Below are 18,765 nucleotides of genomic sequence, written 5' to 3'. Positions count from 1 at the left end.
ATTTTTGTAAGAGCTGAGAATGTGAAGAGGGCTGAAAAAAAAATTAAAAGAATCGGGATAATCCCCCCAAAGCCCAGTAGTAATTTTAGGGGTATTTCCTCTAGCTCTTTAAATATGTGGCAAGGGGTAGGCAGCACAGGCACTGTTAAATGTACTGTTTATCTTAGTGGCTCAAGAATGTCGATGTGGCTAACTCATAGTCATAGAATTTCAATTAGTTCATCTCCTGAGGCTAACTAATTAGTTCATGTCAAAACTGATGGAAAGGCTCAGCTGCTTCTAAGTTTCCCACCTTAAAAAATGAGAAGAATGGCATGCTGGGAAATTACCAAGGGTCGGAAAGGTCTCATATTAATAGACTCTGTTTGGAGTTTGACAGAACTAAAAGTATTTGACTTGAACCAAACTTTACTGTGAAATTCCAAGGGTGGCAAGCCTTGGGCAGCCAAGGGGATACCCTGCAATCAGGGGTATGTGCGCTGCAGCCTCGCGGCCCAGGGGGTGTGCTGCAATCACTTACTTCATATTCATGCTCAATTCGCATGCTGGGGTTTGCATTCACTTCAAGTAGCATAGGCTTCAAGTTTTTCATCAGAAGAATGTCAAAGCCTAGAATCTGGGCAGAACAAACATAGCTCAGCATTATTCCCTCGGGCCACAATTTCTTCTCAGGAATTGAGTATGGTATTAGGGACATTAAGGGGAAAATAAATTCAAACTCGGTCTCCGGCCTTGGCCTTGACTCTGATCTCTGTCCTCCACAGCCCTTGCCCCTCTGGGTGTACTTGTTGGACCAAATGGATAGCAGATCTTTTTTTTTTTTTTTAAATAGAAACCTTGGTAATGGGATGCGTTCCCATAGTGGCTCTCTCAGTGTCACCTCAAGTGCCATAAAATGAGGACCCCTTTCCTTTGTAACAGGCTTTTTATTGTGTTAAGGACTATTAGCAGTCCATTGAGTTCTCTCTTGACCTTTGTTCCACTTTCCTCTGTGAACTTACTTCTTGGCTGCATTTCTGGAAACCTGAGGCCACCTTTCTTAACCTGGAGTGTGTATGAGTAAGGGTTCAAAGTAGCTCATTCTACAGGCCACACCCGCTGAATTAGTGTAGAATGGGGCAGTCACCATCCCCTGAGTGACCCTGATATAATCTCTTGGTGTGTGTATGTGTGGGTTTGTGTTCCAGCTCCTAGGACCCCTACTGAGATGTGCATCACACACACACATACACACACACACACACACACACACACACACACACAGAGCCATTAGTAACTATATGACACACCAAAGATTCAGAATCTCATTAGATCCTATGGAAACATTCTGTGACAGAAGCAGAGTTTGGGCCTCGGGAAGCACTGTGGGTTTCCTCAGAACTGCCTACCTCATGTGTGAGAGCGTTGGCTTTCATATCTAAACCAACCACCTGTGCCTCCAGTATTATGAGTGTGTGTCTTTTTGCTCAAAAAACATTAACACTTTCCTGACAGAGAAACCAGAACATAAAGCTGGAGAGCCATTCCAAACATGGGACCCTGTGCAGCGACTCCACACATCCCCACCACAGGCCAGGCCTGCACTCAAGGCTCATTCCAGCACCAATTGCTGGATGCCTGTGCTTGAGTTCAGCACTGACAGGCCCCAGGTGAAGCTCTGCCATCCAGCTGCCCTTGCCTCCGAACGGCTCCTTTACAAGTCTATCAGACCAAGTGCCACGGGCATCTTGCTCTCCCCCTCACACAGTCCTCCACCTGGATAACTTTGCATCCTCCTCATGAGGTTCAGACTTGAATTACATGGACCTCAGATTTTGGGGTTCCTAGATCTCTAGAGAGGGAAGAATATTAGAACATTTCCAACAACATTGACACAACCCCAGGGTCTCAAAAGAAATAATGCGGAGGATAAGCAGACAGAAAAGAAAGAGGTACAGTGTAGACACCTCTTCATCTATGGACTTGAGAGGGAGAGATGAAGGGAACCCATTTGCTCATCCATAGAGAATATGCATTAGTTAAATGATAATTATCAAACTGTAGCTTCATCTATATTAATGAAATCAAAGTCTGAATGGCCATTTTTGGGAATGATTCAAAAAGAACTTCTGTCTTGGTGAAGGGCAATCAGGATTAGGAGCTGGGAAAAATCACCCTTGGTCTATTTTTCTTCCCATGGTCATGAAAAGGAAGGGGTGGAAATCAGTAGACATGCTGCGTGTATTACAGGCCTGCTTAATAATAAATGGCAAGTGGGTATGAGTGATGAGGCCTTTAAGAGATCTGGTGACATCAGCGGTGTAACTTTGGAGCTGGCCCGAGCCATGTGCTGCAGATGATGAGGCTGAGGACAAGGGCTGGTGCTAGTTCTGGTCATCCTTAAGTGTCTGCCCCGGCTTTCTGCTGTATCTTAGAAATATGGGTTTATACTTTTCAAACCTGATACTCTTCTCTGTCCCAGGCCCAGTGGACTGGTGAATGAGGAGGGGTGTTGAGAGCTGTAGGAGAGGGCAGCAAAACCTCCTCCAATAAGTTGCTTGGCATCTAACAATGTCAACTATTCAAGAATCTAAACATGGGTGCATGGTTTTGAATGTTTTGAATCTTAAATGCTTTGGAATCAGAAAGCCCTGGGCTCCAGTCTCAGCTCAGTTTCCCTCACTAGCTCTTTAACAGGCTTCAGGGGAGGCATTTAGCCTCTCTGAGCACATTAGCTCGTAGAGAAATGGGCATAAAATGGAAGCCCTTACAGGGTCATGAATCATGGCTAAGAAAAGTGGTACCCAGGACTGTGCTCGCCATATAGAAGGTGATCTATGTTAGCCCCCTTTCCAGTTTCCAACTAAGACATCAGCAAGAAATGGAAGTGGCATGGGCATACTATAGAGTCACAAGGGACGACTCATGTTCCAGCTTTGCCTTTATAATGAAGGCAAGCTTCTTTGTGGCTTTAGGCCCCACTGTCTTTACCAGTAAAATAAGAGCTTTCACTCATTCATAGTGTGATATTAGTGTGATTCATTAGCACTCATTAGTGCTATATTTACTAAATGGTTTCTACAACCATGCACCATCAAGTGGGACTCACAATAGAATCCATTCTGCAATAGAATCCACATTTGATGGACTGTGTGTCTAAGGAAGCTCAAGCACATTATAGTCTTTGGAAGTTTAAGGACATCTGAATTACTTTCCTCTCAACCAGTTTGCTGATGAACTATCTCAGACTCAAAGAACTGGGAAGAACTTCAACTTGGATCTTGCCACTAAAATCCCAGAATGTCTTAATTGGCAAAAAAAAAAAAAAAGGCTGGAATTTTCCTGGTCCACAATTTCCCGAGACAGTGTTCTTTAGGAAGGAGGAAGCCGGCCAGATTGGGTCAACTTTGACTTATTTTTAATATGTTACTTTCAGGAAGAGACATTTATGCATTTTTGTCTCTTTTTTAAAGATTTATGTTTATTTTATGTATATAAGTAGCTGTCTTCAAGACAGCACTGGGAGAGGGTCTCAGATCCCATTACAGATGGTTGTGAGTCACCATGTAGTTGCTGGGAATTGAACTCAGGACCTCTGGAAGAACAGCCAGTGTCCTTAACCACTGTGCCATCTCTCTAGGCCCCTTTTTTGTCCTTTTTGAAAAATCACTAATCTTGTCTAGTCCCTTCTCTTAGGAGACCCTGAAAGCCTGCAGCTTGGGAAGGGAAGGAGCTTCCTCTAAGTCTCTCTCACAGTTGTGGCACAGCAAGTGTTGTCAAGTGGAGAAGTGGCTTTTCAGTTGTGTAATCTCCTGTCTTATGGAGCCCTTTGACCAACACTTATGTGGAGTGGGGCCCCCACCTGAAGGATGCCCTGGCATTTAAAACCACCTGGGCTTTGCTGTTGACCTCTAGAAGCTTCAGACCGAGTAGGAGAAGGTCCTGAGTGACCGACTAGACCCACACAAAGGCTTCAAGCTACATTCCACAGAGAGAATATTCTCTTCCAAGTGAGCTACAAACCACCAAAATCAACTGTTCTCAACAAGGAGGTCTGGGACCTCAAATTATACATACAACTACTACCCATGGCCTATGGTCTCTAATGTACCAAGGAGTCCCATCTCCCAGGATTCAAGAGTTTGTGCAACTCCCCAGCCACCTCGACCCTCTTGAGTGAAAGCTACATTTAGTACCTGTTTCTGACAGAAAGAGGCAGAAATGATGGTGTGCCTCTTTCAACCTTAAGTTAAAAATGGATAGTGGCTCTGTCTTGGGGTGCTCTTCTCCACTCTGAAGGAAGCCACCAGGCATGCAAGTGAGTTGCCCTGTAGAGAGCTGACCTGATTTATCTAGTCACCCGCCAGGCAGGGCCTGAGGCCTGTCAACACTGTGAGTGAACTTGGAGGACCACCTCCCTCAAGGAGGCCCTTCGAGGATTGAGGCCCTGGCCAACCTGAAGACTGCAGCCAAAGACACATCAGTTACTACCAGATTTCTTTTTCTTTTCCTTTCTCTTTTTCTTTTTTTTTTCTTTTCTTTTTTGAGAAAGGGGAGGGGTCTCACTGTGTTAGCTTTCCTGACTAACCTGGAATTCTCCAGAGTGTTAGAATTATACCCCTAGATCTTTAAAAGTTTATTATGTTGGTTTTTATATTTATTTATGTTATTATATTCTGCACATTAGCATTTTGCTTGCTTGTACATTTGTGCACAGTGTGTGCCTGGTGCCTGCTGAGGTCAGGAGTTAAAGGACTTGTGAGCCAGCATGTAGGTGCTAGGAATCAAACCCAAGTCCTCTGCAAGAGCAACAAATGCTCTTAACTGCTGAGCCAACTCTCCAGGTCCTGTCCTAGCTTCTTGATCACCAGGAATGCTGAGATAATGAAGGTAGGTTGTTTTGAGCTGCTCCGCTTGTCCACAGCGGTAGATAACAGGTTCCTTTTCCCTTACCCAACCATCAGTCAAGCCAAAACTTCTCCCTTCACCCCTTACGGCTGCTTGCCGGCTCCTTCACAAGCTTTCTAGATATGGCCCAGTCTCTCTTCTGGAGCCTTCTCTCAGCTCTCAGCTTTCCCTGATTTCAAACTCAGACTTTTAAAATTAAATTATCGGCATTAGATGTCAGGGTAACTTCTAGAATGCAAATAGAATGCGACCAACCCTTTGCCTCACCTCTGCCCATAGAGGTTCAAGCCCTGTGGCGTGGCCTCAGCTAAGGGTTGGCTGGACCCTGTCTCACACAGCCGCCTCCCCCACTGGCGCTCACTGTGGGTTCTCACCATACAGCTCCAGGTTGCTTTAGTTAGCTGTGTCTCTCCAACCCCCCACGCTTCTCTTCTTCCTGGATGGCACCATTTCTTTGTCATTAGGAACAAAGCAACTCAAAATCAAGCTCTGCTGTCTCCAGGGCTCACATGTCTGAGGGGAGAGAGCTATGAGCAAGGTAAGAACTAGAAGCCTGGCACAGGGGGCAGAGGCCAGGTAAGGAGCCACTGTCTTCTGACTCACACAGCCTCTCACAGGGTGTGTGTGTGTGTGTGTGTGTGTGTGTGTGTGTGTGTGTGTACACATGCCATTCTTCCTTTCAATGAATCAGTCTTTTTTTCCATGGCTGCTGTAAAGCTGTTCTTATCATTACTGGTTATTCACAGTTTGATTGTAAGTCTTATGGTGGGGTAGGGTGGGGGTGGGGGGGTGGGGGGAATGGGGGTGTATGAGTGGAGGTGTATTAGTGGGGGTGTATGGCATGTGTCCTGTTTGGAGTTTGTTGGTGTGTTTTTCGTTTTGTTTTTAGTTTGTCATCTTTTGTTTTGTTTTAGCTTTTTAGATTGTGAACTTCCGTTATGTTTAACGAGGTTTGGAAAGCTCCCACTACCAGGTCTTTATATGTTTTCTATGATTGCCTTTTCTCTGTTGTCCTGGGACCCAGATGAACGTGGGTTAGGTCTCCTGGTCTGTTCCATGATTTGTCCTGTCCTGTACCTGTGTAGTTTTGCATAACTCTGCTGCTGCCTTCAAGGTCACTGCTGCTTTCTTCAGTTGATCCCAGGCGGTGAAACTTCACATCATTAACAAGATTCCATTTTGGTTGTTTTCTTGCTGCTTCTCTGTTTTTAAGGTGGGGTTTCCCCGTACAGCCCCAGTTGGCCTCCATCCTTCAGCCTCAGCCTCCTCGATGCTAGAATTACAGACATGGACCAGCATGCTTGGCTTGGATTTTAGACTCTTTAGAAGTTCCACTTGCTCTTTTTAAGGACTTCTAGCTCTCTCTTTATTAAGATAGTATTTTCCTTGAGCTCTTGTGCATCACTGTAATTATTCTGTTATTCTTTTCTTGCTGGTTCTCTCATCATTAAGACCTTGGATCTAGTGAACACTTGTCCCCAGCTCTCCTTCCTGTGTGCACCGTTAGTGATTTCTTCAGTTGGATGTTGGGCACCAATGGCAGCACTATGACAGATATCGAGAATCCATCTCAAGACTCTGGGCTTTGTGCTACAATCAGTCTTTGTGGGTTATTCTGATACCTTAAAATCTTGTTTATGGTCAGATGGGCTGTGTCAACTGAAGAAGAATCCATGTGCCAATTCATGGAGACAGAACATCGTTGACGTCTTCATTAAACACCCAGAGTAACCAGCAAGGCCTCTGGACTGTAGCTTAGATCTGGACTCTCTGTTCAAGGCTAGAACTCCTCCCTGTCATGTGTGAGCTCCAGAAGGTCACATTACCAGTTCCAGGTCATTCTTTTCCAGCTTGGTAGATGAACACCCCACCCCCACCCTAACACACACACAAATGGCCTAGGACTCCACTAAGACTTGCTGGGATCCTGGGATAGATTTCTGGGGCTCATTCTTGACTTAGCCATCAGCTTTCCAGAATCTGGCCCACATCACCAGTCTCTTTCCTTGAGGTCACCAGGTCTGTGTGGCACCCCATCCTTGTCCCATACTCCAGACACTGCCTCTAACAGAAAGCAGGGACATCAGCAGGATTTGCTTTGATTCTATCCTTTTCTTGGGCTCACAGTAGAAGGCCACCTCTATCATCCAAAGCTCAAAACACTTACATACCTATTTTTACATATTTCTGGCAGCCAAGCTGTTAAGGATGAGTCTTTGTGGCTCCATCATGACCAGAACTGTGGATTTCAGGAGGTGACATGTCAACAGTAACTAAAGACACTAAAAAGAGTGAGTCCTGTTTGAAGGGCTGGCAAGAGCATTGTAGAAACGAGTACTGAAACAAAGTAGATGGCCGAAAGGAACATGGTAGGAGCTGAGCTCTGATAGAACAGAGAGGATGGATTAGACAGCATCTTATAAATCGCATAAGCAGCCAGGGTTGTGAGTGCAATGAAGGCGCCCTTGCGGGGTTTGAGCAAGGCAAGGCAATGCCACTTGACTTGTACTTCTGAAGCTTCTTGTTGGCTCCTGCAGGGTTCTTTGTGAGTTGCATGTGGCAAGAAGGGGATGAAAGAGCAGAGGATGATTCCAGCTTCTGGTCTATGTGAATGCTGCTTGCTTACAGAAACAGGAAGAGCTGTGGGTGGCAAGCTTTAGGAGGGAAGGCGCGGGTTTGCTTTTGACTCTGGTGTTTGGTGCCCACTAGCTATCCCAGTGGGAAGAGCAAGGGAGCAATGGTATATATCAGCCTGGAGCTCCAGCAGAGGCCAAGATTAGCAATATGAATTTAGGGCTCAACAGCACTTAGCGGATCCCTAAAGCCACAGGGCAGGATGAGATCATTTAGGAAGAGATGGTAGATGTACAAAGACAAGTTTCCAAGAATTGATCTCTAGGGACCTCCAATATATTTCCAAATAATAACAGGTCCAGAGGAAGAGGCCAGGGAAGAACAACCATTAAGGTAGCAGGGAAACAGGAGAATGTGAGACCCTTCGGTGTTTGCTGGGAAAACCCTCAATCATGACTTGAACTCACTCGGGCATCCCCTCCTCTGGGAGCCTTCAGTTGGACAGTTAACTCTCCCCCCTCATCTCATGTGAGCACTTGGACAGCTTGATGTATACAGAGCAGGGATTATCTCTTTGAGTCTTTCACACTAACCGGAGCACCCCTTAGAGGCCCTGGCCTTAGCTACATGCCCCACACCTATCTCAGGTCTCATCTCAGTGGTTACCCAGGGAATGTGATATATTGCAAAGGAAGAAAATAACGTAGCTGTCAGAGTGGACAAGGAATGCTTTACAGAGAAAGAAAGTCTTGAGCTGTACTTTGGAAGGTACCGAATATTGAAACTAGTGAATAGGAGTGAGCAGTCCAGGCTGGCAGAGACAGAGGACCAATGGTCCAACCAGGGAGGCACTGGTGACAACCTCTGAAGAGGAAGCAGATCTGGTGTGGGAGAACCAAGGTTGAGGCACAGGGGCGCTAGGCAGCTGGGTTGGGATGCGACAAACACCAGGCTAAGGTCTTGGTTTCCAAACTTGATTCCAAACTTGTATCACCAATGTCCTAGTTAAAATGAGGATAGTTGCCGATTTACAGTAACTTCAAGGTACCTTCTTGTGGGTAGGTGTGATAACTGTTGTCAGAGTAATAAACACCCATATTCTCACTTATTAAGTGACTGCTGTGTGTTGGGGGCTGTTTTACACAGCTCCCTCTTACTGGAGTGTGCAACAACTCTGGGGTATGGCTACAAACAAGCTTTGCTACTTATAGCTACGAAAATCCAGACTAGAAAAGGTTGACTTGTCGAGCTCGCCAGCTACAGTTGCTGTAAGCAGGAGCTGGGAGAAGCTCAACCCAGTCCATCTGAGAGGGAAACCCCAGCCCTTGACAGCCCCTCCACCCCCACCCCAATACACTGATTCTCAGCTTCTGCCTGGTGATGTGTCTAGACTGTGGGGTAAGAGAGTGGGCAGAGGACACAGGAAGAGGAGGCTTATACTAGGCCTTAGGAAAGCTCTATCTCTAGACATCCAACAGGAGGGTCATGGCTAAAGGCAAAATTAGACATGGAGAACAAGAAAACTATACAGTTCAAGCCACAAAGTGTGTTCCCTCTGTGTGTGTTTCTGCCACATGACTGTCTACACCCAGGCTGACCTTGATATTTAAGCCAGGGTCACACTGCTGCCCTCAAGACAGCAGATGTGAGGCTCTGTGGTTGGGGCTGCCTGGGCAATGACAAGGCAGAGGCTGAAATGACAGGGCAGCTGTGTTCCTCAGCAGCAGATTACAGGAAATCTGACCACAGCAGAGGCGTGCCAGCTGTTGCTTGGCCACCATGTTTCCCAAGTCATTACTGTGGTCATGGCTGGAACAGGGTCACAGTCACATGCCCCAGATGAGTGTAATTTGGTTGGCCAGGGTTTATGCTCTGTAATGCTGCCATCTGGCCAGGTCTTGCTACAAGCAAGAAAGACCTGCCCAGCTAAGTATTAACTTCCTGCACTTGTGCCGAGTCTCAACAGTATGCAAAGTGTTTCCTATGTCATCCATGTCTCACAGGAGTTGGGTGTTGACCCTGTAAGGCAGGGGAGGAAGCTAAGTTCCTGAAGAGTTAAGTGACTTAGGACAGGTCACATGGCAAACGGACATCAGAACCATACCATGGAAACCTCAAGGTCTGCCTGTGTGTCTAGAGCCCAGCTAACAGCATCCTGAAAGGTGATTCAGACAGAGCAAGCAGGAGTGGACTCGGCTGTAAGTAGGTTCCAAACCCTCTTCCTTACTATGAATTCGAGGCACTCAGAGCAACAAATGCTAAGCAGATACCACTTGACACCTTCTTAAAGCCTCTTCACCCACATCACTTCCCAGTGTGCACATGGGGGCGCGCGCACACACACACACACACACACACACACACACACACACACACACACAGGTGCAGAGGGAACCAAAGACACACTAGGTGGTGAGAAAGTCTCCAGTACTTACTATACCAGAAAGGGCTTCATTCCTAGCCTGTCTCCTCACCCTGGAAGCGTTTAGTGTGTGGTCAAATAGTAGCAAATGGCCATGAGGTTCTGGGCCCATCTAGCTGTGACCCCAACCAAAGCAGTGGCTCCTGATCTAGACCTTCAGTCCCCTACAGGTGGCCCTACCCCAACCTTGGTGGCTGTTGTCGCCTGTCTACTGCAGGACACACACATAATGACCACCCGGTCCTCCTTGCTGGGCCTCTGTGGTTTGGTCATGCTTGCCTGGCCCCATGGGATGCTCTTAGAATAGCCAAACAGGCATGGCCACACTTGTCCTCAGGGATGAGCCCAGGGTGTGACCCTCACTTTGTGGTGGCCTGGGTCGGGACTTCTTTGTTCTGGCACTGTCCTGAAGTCTTCCTCAGTAGCCCTTTCTAACCATCTCCTCATGGCTATTGCAAATACCTGCTTAAGAACTGCAGGCTCAGAGAGCAGGACTGGCATAGGACCATGGATGGGACTCTATGGGACAATTACTACTTCTCACTTTGTCTCAATCCCTGACCAGAGGCTTTCACCTGATGACCCTGCTGATGGGGGCTAAATCCCTGAGTCTCTGGATCTGGAGCTACCCAGTGTGCTTGTGGGCTGGTCAGTAGGTGTCTATCTATGAGAGACATTGCTCTGACCCCTCTCTTCACTCTCGTCCCTTACTGCCTTCAACCCTTCTAGCCCAGTCAGGAAACACCCAGATCTCCTTTGACAGAAAAAGTGATAAATTGTGCGTACTTATGTGGTGTGCACCAGTGCGAGCCAAGCCATGCCACTAGCCCCAGCAATGGGCCAGACCTTTGGGCCATTGCCTGTGAAAGAGCAGGCACTTCAGAAGGTGGGAGTCACACCGGGGCTGATATGAAGCTCGGAAGTGAGTCAGATAAGGCAGTGTCCTGTCTGGGGGGACATATATGCATGACCACGTGTAGTTCTAAAAGTCGAGGAAATGGTCAACATACGATTCAGAATAGTGGTTATGTAGAGGATGGGTTGGGGAAGAGAATAGGGAAGAACACAAATCAGAGCTGGGCAATGAGCTGGGTGTGATCATTACAAATATGTTCTGTGTTGTTCTATTACACACACACACACACACACACACACATACACACACACACACACACACCACCCTCCACCCCACTCCCATCATGCTATGCAACAATATGAAAGATTATGAGGAGAGGATCCCAGAAGTCCATCATATCTTCTCTTGCCTGGTCTGACAGATCTGGTGACAGGAAGGGTGTGCCTCATAAGTGCCTAGTCTCCATGCCCCTGGCTCACCCCTGAGAGCTATGTTTTAAAAAGCTGTTTTACACCATACTCCATTTCCTTCCCTCTCACAAACTGGCTGGCTGCCCAAGACATCTTTTCCTAGAGTCCCCAGGACAAGTGTCAGTGAACATAATGGACAGTTCCAGGAATGCTCTTGCCTGACGTCCTGGCAATGTTTGAGGCTACAGGCCCATGCTCAGGTATTTTCTGAGCGTCTCTTCCTTGGCATTTCCAACACGTTACCCCTTGATCCATCTTCTCAGTCTCCTTTGTTGGTTCCCTGCCTCTTTCCATCCTCCTGTTAACTGGGGGTGTCATGGGGGTCTTGTCCATACCACCTCATACCTTCAATCACGGCAGTGGATAACTTCCCAGTTCTTTCTCCAACCCACCAGTCTTTCCCAAATGCCAGCCCAAATAGCCACCTGTGTACTAACCTCTTCTTTCAACTGCCATGCAGGCATTTGCCTTCAGATCCTGGCCCTTAACTGCTAGCCCGATCCTCTACAAGTAGTCTCTATCCATCTTTCCAAGATCCCAAGAACTCTACCCCAGGAACTCTTCTCCTCTCTGCTACCATCTCTTCTCTTTCCCCAGAGCCCCTCAGTCACTGAGTCTAGCCATCCAACACCCTCAGATGGAACTCAGCTTTTCTCTTCATGTCTATCAAGATCTTCCTATGCAGAGCCAGCATCTGCTCTTGCATGTACAGAAGCATACATTAGCAATCTCCTGGCAGCCAGCCTTGGCTCAATACATAACCCACTGATCATGGAACTGTGTACTTCTGAGCTGACCATGATCTGTCCCATTTATAATCCTCTGATGATGGTTGCCACTGACCCCAAGGCTCTCCGCAACGTGGGCTTGATCTACTCACCCCCACCTCATCTTTTCTCATATCCCTCCTTTGTGCCTCAAAATGTGCCCTAACCACACTGAACTTCTTTGGGTGTTCCAAACACATCAGATTTCCCTCTTACCTCCAGAGCAGCATGTCTTTACCTAGAATAGTCTGTGGTGATCCCTATTCATTCTTTCCTGCTCCATCTCTCTCCTCAACTTTCAGTGGGACTGCCATGTCTTTTAAGAAGACTTCTTGCACTGAGCCAGGAATGGTGGCTTGGTCCACAACCCCATTGCACTTGGTCCATTTCCTACTTGATTCTACGACATGTAACCCTCTGTGTCAATGGCTTCTTTAATGGCTTTCCCCACTGTGGATCCTTGGCATTGGGCAGCAGGATTCTACAACAATGCCTGACCCCCTCCTAAGTAAGCAGTAACAGCTGTCCAATGAACAAAGAATGTATGCATGACATATGTGCGCTCACAAGAATCTTACAGATTTATAGTTAAATGAAGGAAAGTAGCCTGCCCCAAGTCACCTAGGAAACAGAAAGTTCAAAGTTGGTCTGGGGGGTTAACACAAAATCCCAGAGTGGCCATCACCTGTGTATCCCCACCTCTGACAATGCAATCCTACCCATCCTTCATCACATAGCCAAGGAGCCTTTCCCTAGCCCAGTCAAGGCTAAAACTCAGGGTGGCGGTTGGCATGGTTACCTGGAAGCAGGTGGGCCCCGGCCTTCCTGTTGGGATGTCTGACTGGTAGAAAACTTTGAGCTCTGGGGTCAGGGCGATGACAGTCTTAATAACTAAGGAGATGATATCAGACCAGACCTTCTTGATGTCCACACCTTTGGAAGACAGTCTACAAAGAATGCTAGAGAAAGTCCTCTTGCTGCCCGTGCTGGCGCTGTCAGAGTGGACGAACTTGCTGCTGTGGATATTCAGGGAGTAGTTGGTCAAGTGCATATAGACATGGTGCAGATTCTGGGGGTTAGGTTCTTGATATGGCTCTGTACAAAACCTAGAGAGTCCATCTTTGGCAATATAAATCTCTAAGGGATCCAAGGACTTCAGCAAGACATACAGACGGATGTCGAACTTGAGCTTGTCAATGAGGAGAGGCTTGCGGATGTACTCCTGGACCACTGCCGGCCTGTTATGGAGGGTCCCAGTCAGGCGGCCATCACAGGGATCCTTAATGAGGTAGATTCCGTCACCCTGACAACCACTATCCGGTTTCACAATAAAAGTGGGCTTCCAGGAGGGGTCACCATCTTTCACCGTTTGGACCTGGAAGGGAGGGAAAAGACCAGACTGTTAGGGATGTGTCAGATATCTCCCTTCCACAGAGATGACACTGCCTGGGGGTCCAGTGACATGAGACTTGTCCTCAGTCTTGTACTCAAGAGTGAGGTGGGTGACCTGAGTTCAAGTCACTTCACCAGTTCTTAGTTGTATCCTTAACAAGTCATGTAACTATACCAACGGCAACAGCTTAATACAATTTGTGACTACCTGTGACATGCCAGGAATTGCACTGGGCTCTTTACACTAGTCACCTCATCAAACCCTCCCAAAAAACACGGTTGTTATGGAGGGATGCAGCCATTGTTACATATGAGAGGAAAGAGTCAGCCTGCCTGGATTCAAGCTCTGCCGGTGTCATTTACAGAGCAAATTATTTCTCTCTACCTTCAATACTTGTCAAATAGAATTAAGGGTTTTTTTCCCCCCTTTCTGGATCTTGTTTGTTTTGAGACAGGGCATCTTGTCCAGCCTGGCCTTGAACTTGCTCTATAGCTAAGGATGACCTTGAACTCGTCACCCAACCATCTTCACCTCCCAAGTGCTAGGATTACAGATAAGCAAGTATCACAGCTGGCTTGTGTGGTGCTGGGCTCTGTGCATGCTTGGCAAACATCCGACCACCTGAGCAGGCTAAGGACTCAAAGAGAAAATAAACCTGTGAGTTTAACTGGGGGAGGCAGCAGCGTTGAGGCTAAATCCTGGATTGATTACCCTAGAGCCCTGTGCCTTCCTCCATATTCTTTTCAACCCTCAATGGAACAATATAAAGATGTGACGAGCTGAGATGTACAAAGGACCAGGCCCAGTAACAAACCCTGAGCTAGCACATGAGAAACAGGCTTTCTGCTTTATTATGTGTATCTCACAGACTTAGCCAATTCCTCCACCTGTCTGGACCTTTCAGGAACTAGGTTCTGTCATCTGCAGCAGCTGCTCTTTCCCAGATCTGGGCCAGCAGGACATGCCCAAGACCATCTAGGCACTTGGCCAGCCCAGATCTGGACCTGTGGTTGTGTATAATTTATGGGTACCTGATTCCTCCAGGCTATGGCTTCAAGGTGTTCCCCCTGAAGTTCACATGTTGGAAACTTAACCTCTATATGCACATGTTGATGGTTTCTTAATGTAGAAACTTGGCAGGTAAAGTTGAAGAAGCCTAAGCATATAGCCATATGACAGCACTGGTAGTTTCATAAGAAAGGGAGAGATCAGCCCTCCTGTGTGCTGGCTAGCACATTGGATGTGTCTTGTCCCATGGTGCTCTCTGTCACCTTGTGATGTAGTAAGAAGGCCCCTCACCAGCTATCAGCATCTTGGCATTGGACTTCTTAGCCTCTGGAGCTGAAAGACATACATTTCTATACTTTACAAATTCAGAAGTCTTGAGCCATCCAGACATCTTTGTTGGGGTGTGCTTTGGGAAGCTATGGAAGAAGGTGGGCTGAAATGCTCAGAGAAGACGTTTTCACTGGGGACATGTGAAGACAGACATCTTGCTCTCTGTAGCTCCTGGCATGGAAGCTCTCTTCTGAGCCATCCCCAGAAACAGTGCCCGACTTGCAGGAGAAGTCGATGATGGTCTGGCGCTGGCCTCCCATCAGCCTTTGCCTTCACTGTGCAAGCCTGACCCAGGCCATCCACTCTCTAGAATGCACTTATCTCGTTGACTGGCCTATATTTCTAGCTGAAGCTTTTGCCGATTCCTGGGTCTTGTAAAAGATCCTTAACAATGGAGGTACACTTACAGCCTTGATAATGGCTCCCATCAATTGTGTCCTCCACGTCAGCAGGATTCCAGAACAGAACTTCACAAGAGATCAATGCGGGTTCCCTCTCAGGCCCAACCTCCTCACAGCCTTGCCTGCATCAGTGACCTTGACGCTTATGTCATTATTTAATATTCATCCGAAGCACCCACACGCATAGCCCTTACAGCAAACATGGCTGCTATAGACGAACGACAGCCGTGGATCAGCAAGTGAAAAATGTCAAGTTTGCACTGGTGGGTAATTTTTTCCCTCTAGAAAGCTTTTGCTAGGCCGATGATACTAACAGTTCAATATATTATCAGGAGTGATATTTTCTCCTTTGAATTCAGGGTATGTGCCTTAAATAAATTAAACTACATGGTCAATAGTCTCTGTCATTCATTACACTGTTAAATATTTCTTCCTCTCTGTGCCAGAGTCGTCATTACAAATCAAGATTATTAATTCTAATAGAATCATTGAATTTTCTGAACCAAAGGATCCTCGGAGAGCGACATCATCCCATCTGCTCATAGTGCAGAGGGGAAGGCTGAGGCTGAGGGAAGGGGCGGGGCCTGTGAGGCAGGTGGGGTAAGAACCCAGGTCTTGGATCCCACCTCAGGTTCCCTGTGACAATTTTATTTTTGATAAGATAAAATGAAAGATCCGTTTTTCTGATTCCTGTAGCAAAGACTTTTGTTGTTGTTTTGTTTTTTTCAAGAGAGAGTTTCTCTGTGTAGACCAGTCTGGCCTTGAACTCAGAAATCTGCCTGCCTCTGCCTCCCAAGTGCTGGAATTAAAGGCGTGTGCCACGACTAATCAGCCAAAGACTTTAATATCTCAGCCATTACTAATATCTGGGCTCTGACCTCACCCTGAACGTGACTGTCTTGGAACTGTGTCTTTGAATCCTGAGCTGTCTGGGATACCCCAACTCCAAATCTTCAGTCTGGGTTCCTAATGTGTTCAAAAGTGTCACAGCCTGGCTCACTAACTGCTATGAAAGCAGGACCTGAGTGTGACCCCCAGCACCCACATAAGAAAGCTAGACATGGTGGTATAGCACTGTGATTCCAGATCTAGGGGGGCAGAGACAGGAGGAACCCCAGGGCTGGCTGCCCACTGGGCTCCAGGCACAATGAGAGACCTTGTCTTAAAATGGGTAAAGAGCGATTGAGAAGGACCATTGGCTTTGACCTTTGACCTCTGACCTCTGGCCTCCACACATATGCACATACAAGTGCTGGGTCTAGGAAATGAGGTTCCTATATTTCCAGTCCTCTCAGCCAAAAAAATAAAAAAATAAAAATAAATCAGAATTCATATCTTCTGAACCTTTCTGGTTTTGCTTAACAGACATCTTTCCGTTCAACGACTGATGTTAAATATAGCTTCTGTCTCTGGGCCCAACCTCACCCTCACCTTCCACCGAAATTCTGACGATTCTGGCTGAAGTCTGAATATCTGATTCTGTCGTGTGCACTGAGAACCACCGGACTAAAGTGAATTAATTAAGCCAAAATAGCATCTGAAGCCACTGTCTGAAATGAAGTTCTATGCCTTAGTGTTGGCCGAATGTGAGGAAGACGGCTCTTAAACTACAGCTGATGGTATCTCTGGTTTATCCAACTCTGCTGTCGGATGTGAAATCCATTATCTTGTAACTGTATACTCGGATGGCTGAAAGAGATACATAGGGGATGCCGGCTGGCTTGCCTGGCACTCAGGAGGCTTATTGAAAAATTTCTGCACCTTTACTGCCCCCTAGTGGTATCCTGGAAAGGCGTCTGAGAAAGCCTGGCTTTCCAACATTACTTAAGTGGGATATTATTAGCCTGAAAGACCGAAACCTTGAGCACTCTGTGCAGAGAAACAAGCCAAACACAAAACCAAAAGGACTTTAGGATCCCACTGTGCAAGGTCCCCAAGCAGTCAAATTCTTAAGAATTTGAAGTGGCAAGAATACAGAAATAGAAGGGGTTGGGGTTGGGGGTGGGGTGGTTAGTAGAGTTAGCAATTTAATAAGGACAGAATTTAAGCTTAAGGTTTTAAAAATTCTACAGCTGGATTGGGCAATATTTGTACCACTGAACTTTACCCTCCAAAAATTATGAAGCTGATAGAGTCCCTGCCACCCAAGCATGTGGGCCTGGGTTCTAGCCCCAGCAACCAGATAAAAAGCTGGGCATGTGGCATGTGCCTATAATGCCAGAATCGGGGTGGGGTGGGCAGCACTGTGACAGGCAGATCCCAGCAGCTCTCTGATTGGCCAGCATAGCGGAAGCGATGAGCTCCAGGTAGTCTGGAAAGCTAACACCAAGGACTAGATCAGAGATTCTTGACAACAGTCTCTGGGCTCCATGTGTACATACATACATGTGCATGCATCTATGTGAAAACATACATGTACACCCCCTGCCACACAAAAGAAAAAAATAGGCAAAGCTGGTAAACTTTTGTTATGTGTGTTTGCACCAATTAGCCTTCGTTGAATTGAAAGAAGCGTAAACCAGAAAAATCTGGATTTTGGCTCCAGTGTTGCTAGGATATTTCTGCCTGTCATGTGACCATGGAAGGTCACTGGACTTTCTTCTGTGCTCTGCCGTGTTCACCTATAAAATTGAGGGTTTACTAGAAGGTCCTGGGGCTCAACCTGCTAGCTAGTGCTAAGCAGGGGTTTCTCTATTGAAGGCTGTATCACAAACATTCATGGAACCACCAGAGAGATCATGCTGTGCTTTATCACCAGCACACAGGGTGATCTGTGAGCTCATGGGAGATTTATGACGAGTTTGCATCAGGCAGGCAAGGCCTGTGTGAGAAGCAAGCCAGAGCACCTGGAGGGAGGAAGTTCAGCAGCCAGACTAGAAAGCCACAGAGCATTATTAGCAACGAGGGGCAGGCATGGGGACAAGTTCTGAATTATGATGACACCAGAGATGTCAAAGCTAGTTAGAGCCATGTTTTGTCACATTGGAGGACCTACGTTTCATCCTAACAATCCAGGCCATTGGTGTCATGGATCTTCAGGACAAACAAGACTCTGATAGACAAAGTGTATACTGGGCAGGACACAAGGGACGAGTCCAACAGCCGTGGGGTCTGAGACTGGTACTCAAGGTGAAGAAGTAACAAAATTCTAGGCCTTTAGGATGAGGCTTGGGAATGTGACCTTTGTGACTCATTGCTCCAAGGTATGCTAATCATACCTTGATAGCGACATTCCTTCCTCCACCTACCTGCTTCCTGGGTTCAAAGAGTGTTCATTCAAAGAAAGTCACCCTGACCAACACCGGAAACTGCCATGCAAATGTGCTATTGTTAGGGGCTCTTAGAAACTGAGAGTTAACCAGAACAATTACCAGGTAGCCTCCTTGACTCTTGTGACTTTGCACTTCCTTGTGACTCTTAACTGGTATCTTTGGTATTTTTCCAACAACGCCCTCCCCACTTCCTTGAGTTGTGGTTTCTTCCTTTAAATACCCCCTTATACAGCTACTCGGGGCGCCATGGTCCTCTACCCCTGCGTGGTGTATGACCATGGGCCCGAGAACGCTCTCGAATAAAAATCCTCTTGCAGTTGCAGCAAGACCGTTTCTTGTGGGTGATTTTGGGGTGTCGCCTCTCCTGAGTCAGAACGTGGGGGAG

General features: G+C 46.9%; 1 protein-coding gene across 2 annotated transcripts in view; it reads right to left on the bottom strand.

Moving 5' to 3' along the window:
• Ttll11 (tubulin tyrosine ligase like 11) overlaps positions 1-18,765 on the bottom strand; it is a 237,692-nt gene that overhangs the window by 142,944 nt on the left and 75,983 nt on the right. For both annotated transcript variants that reach the window (XM_021156572.3, XM_021156573.3), the window contains exons 4-5: positions 12,776-13,351; positions 521-616 (exon numbers count right to left, since the gene is read on the bottom strand). In XM_021156572.3, the coding sequence (XP_021012231.2) occupies positions 521-616; positions 12,776-13,351 (672 nt within the window). The remainder of the gene's footprint in view (positions 1-520; positions 617-12,775; positions 13,352-18,765) is intronic.

Source organism: Mus caroli, unplaced genomic scaffold (genome assembly GCF_978045245.1).
Source record: "Mus caroli unplaced genomic scaffold, Mus_caroli_1 scaffold_2, whole genome shotgun sequence".
Classification (NCBI taxonomy): domain Eukaryota; kingdom Metazoa; phylum Chordata; class Mammalia; order Rodentia; family Muridae; genus Mus; species Mus caroli.
This window is presented reverse-complemented; position numbering and strand designations above follow the sequence as displayed.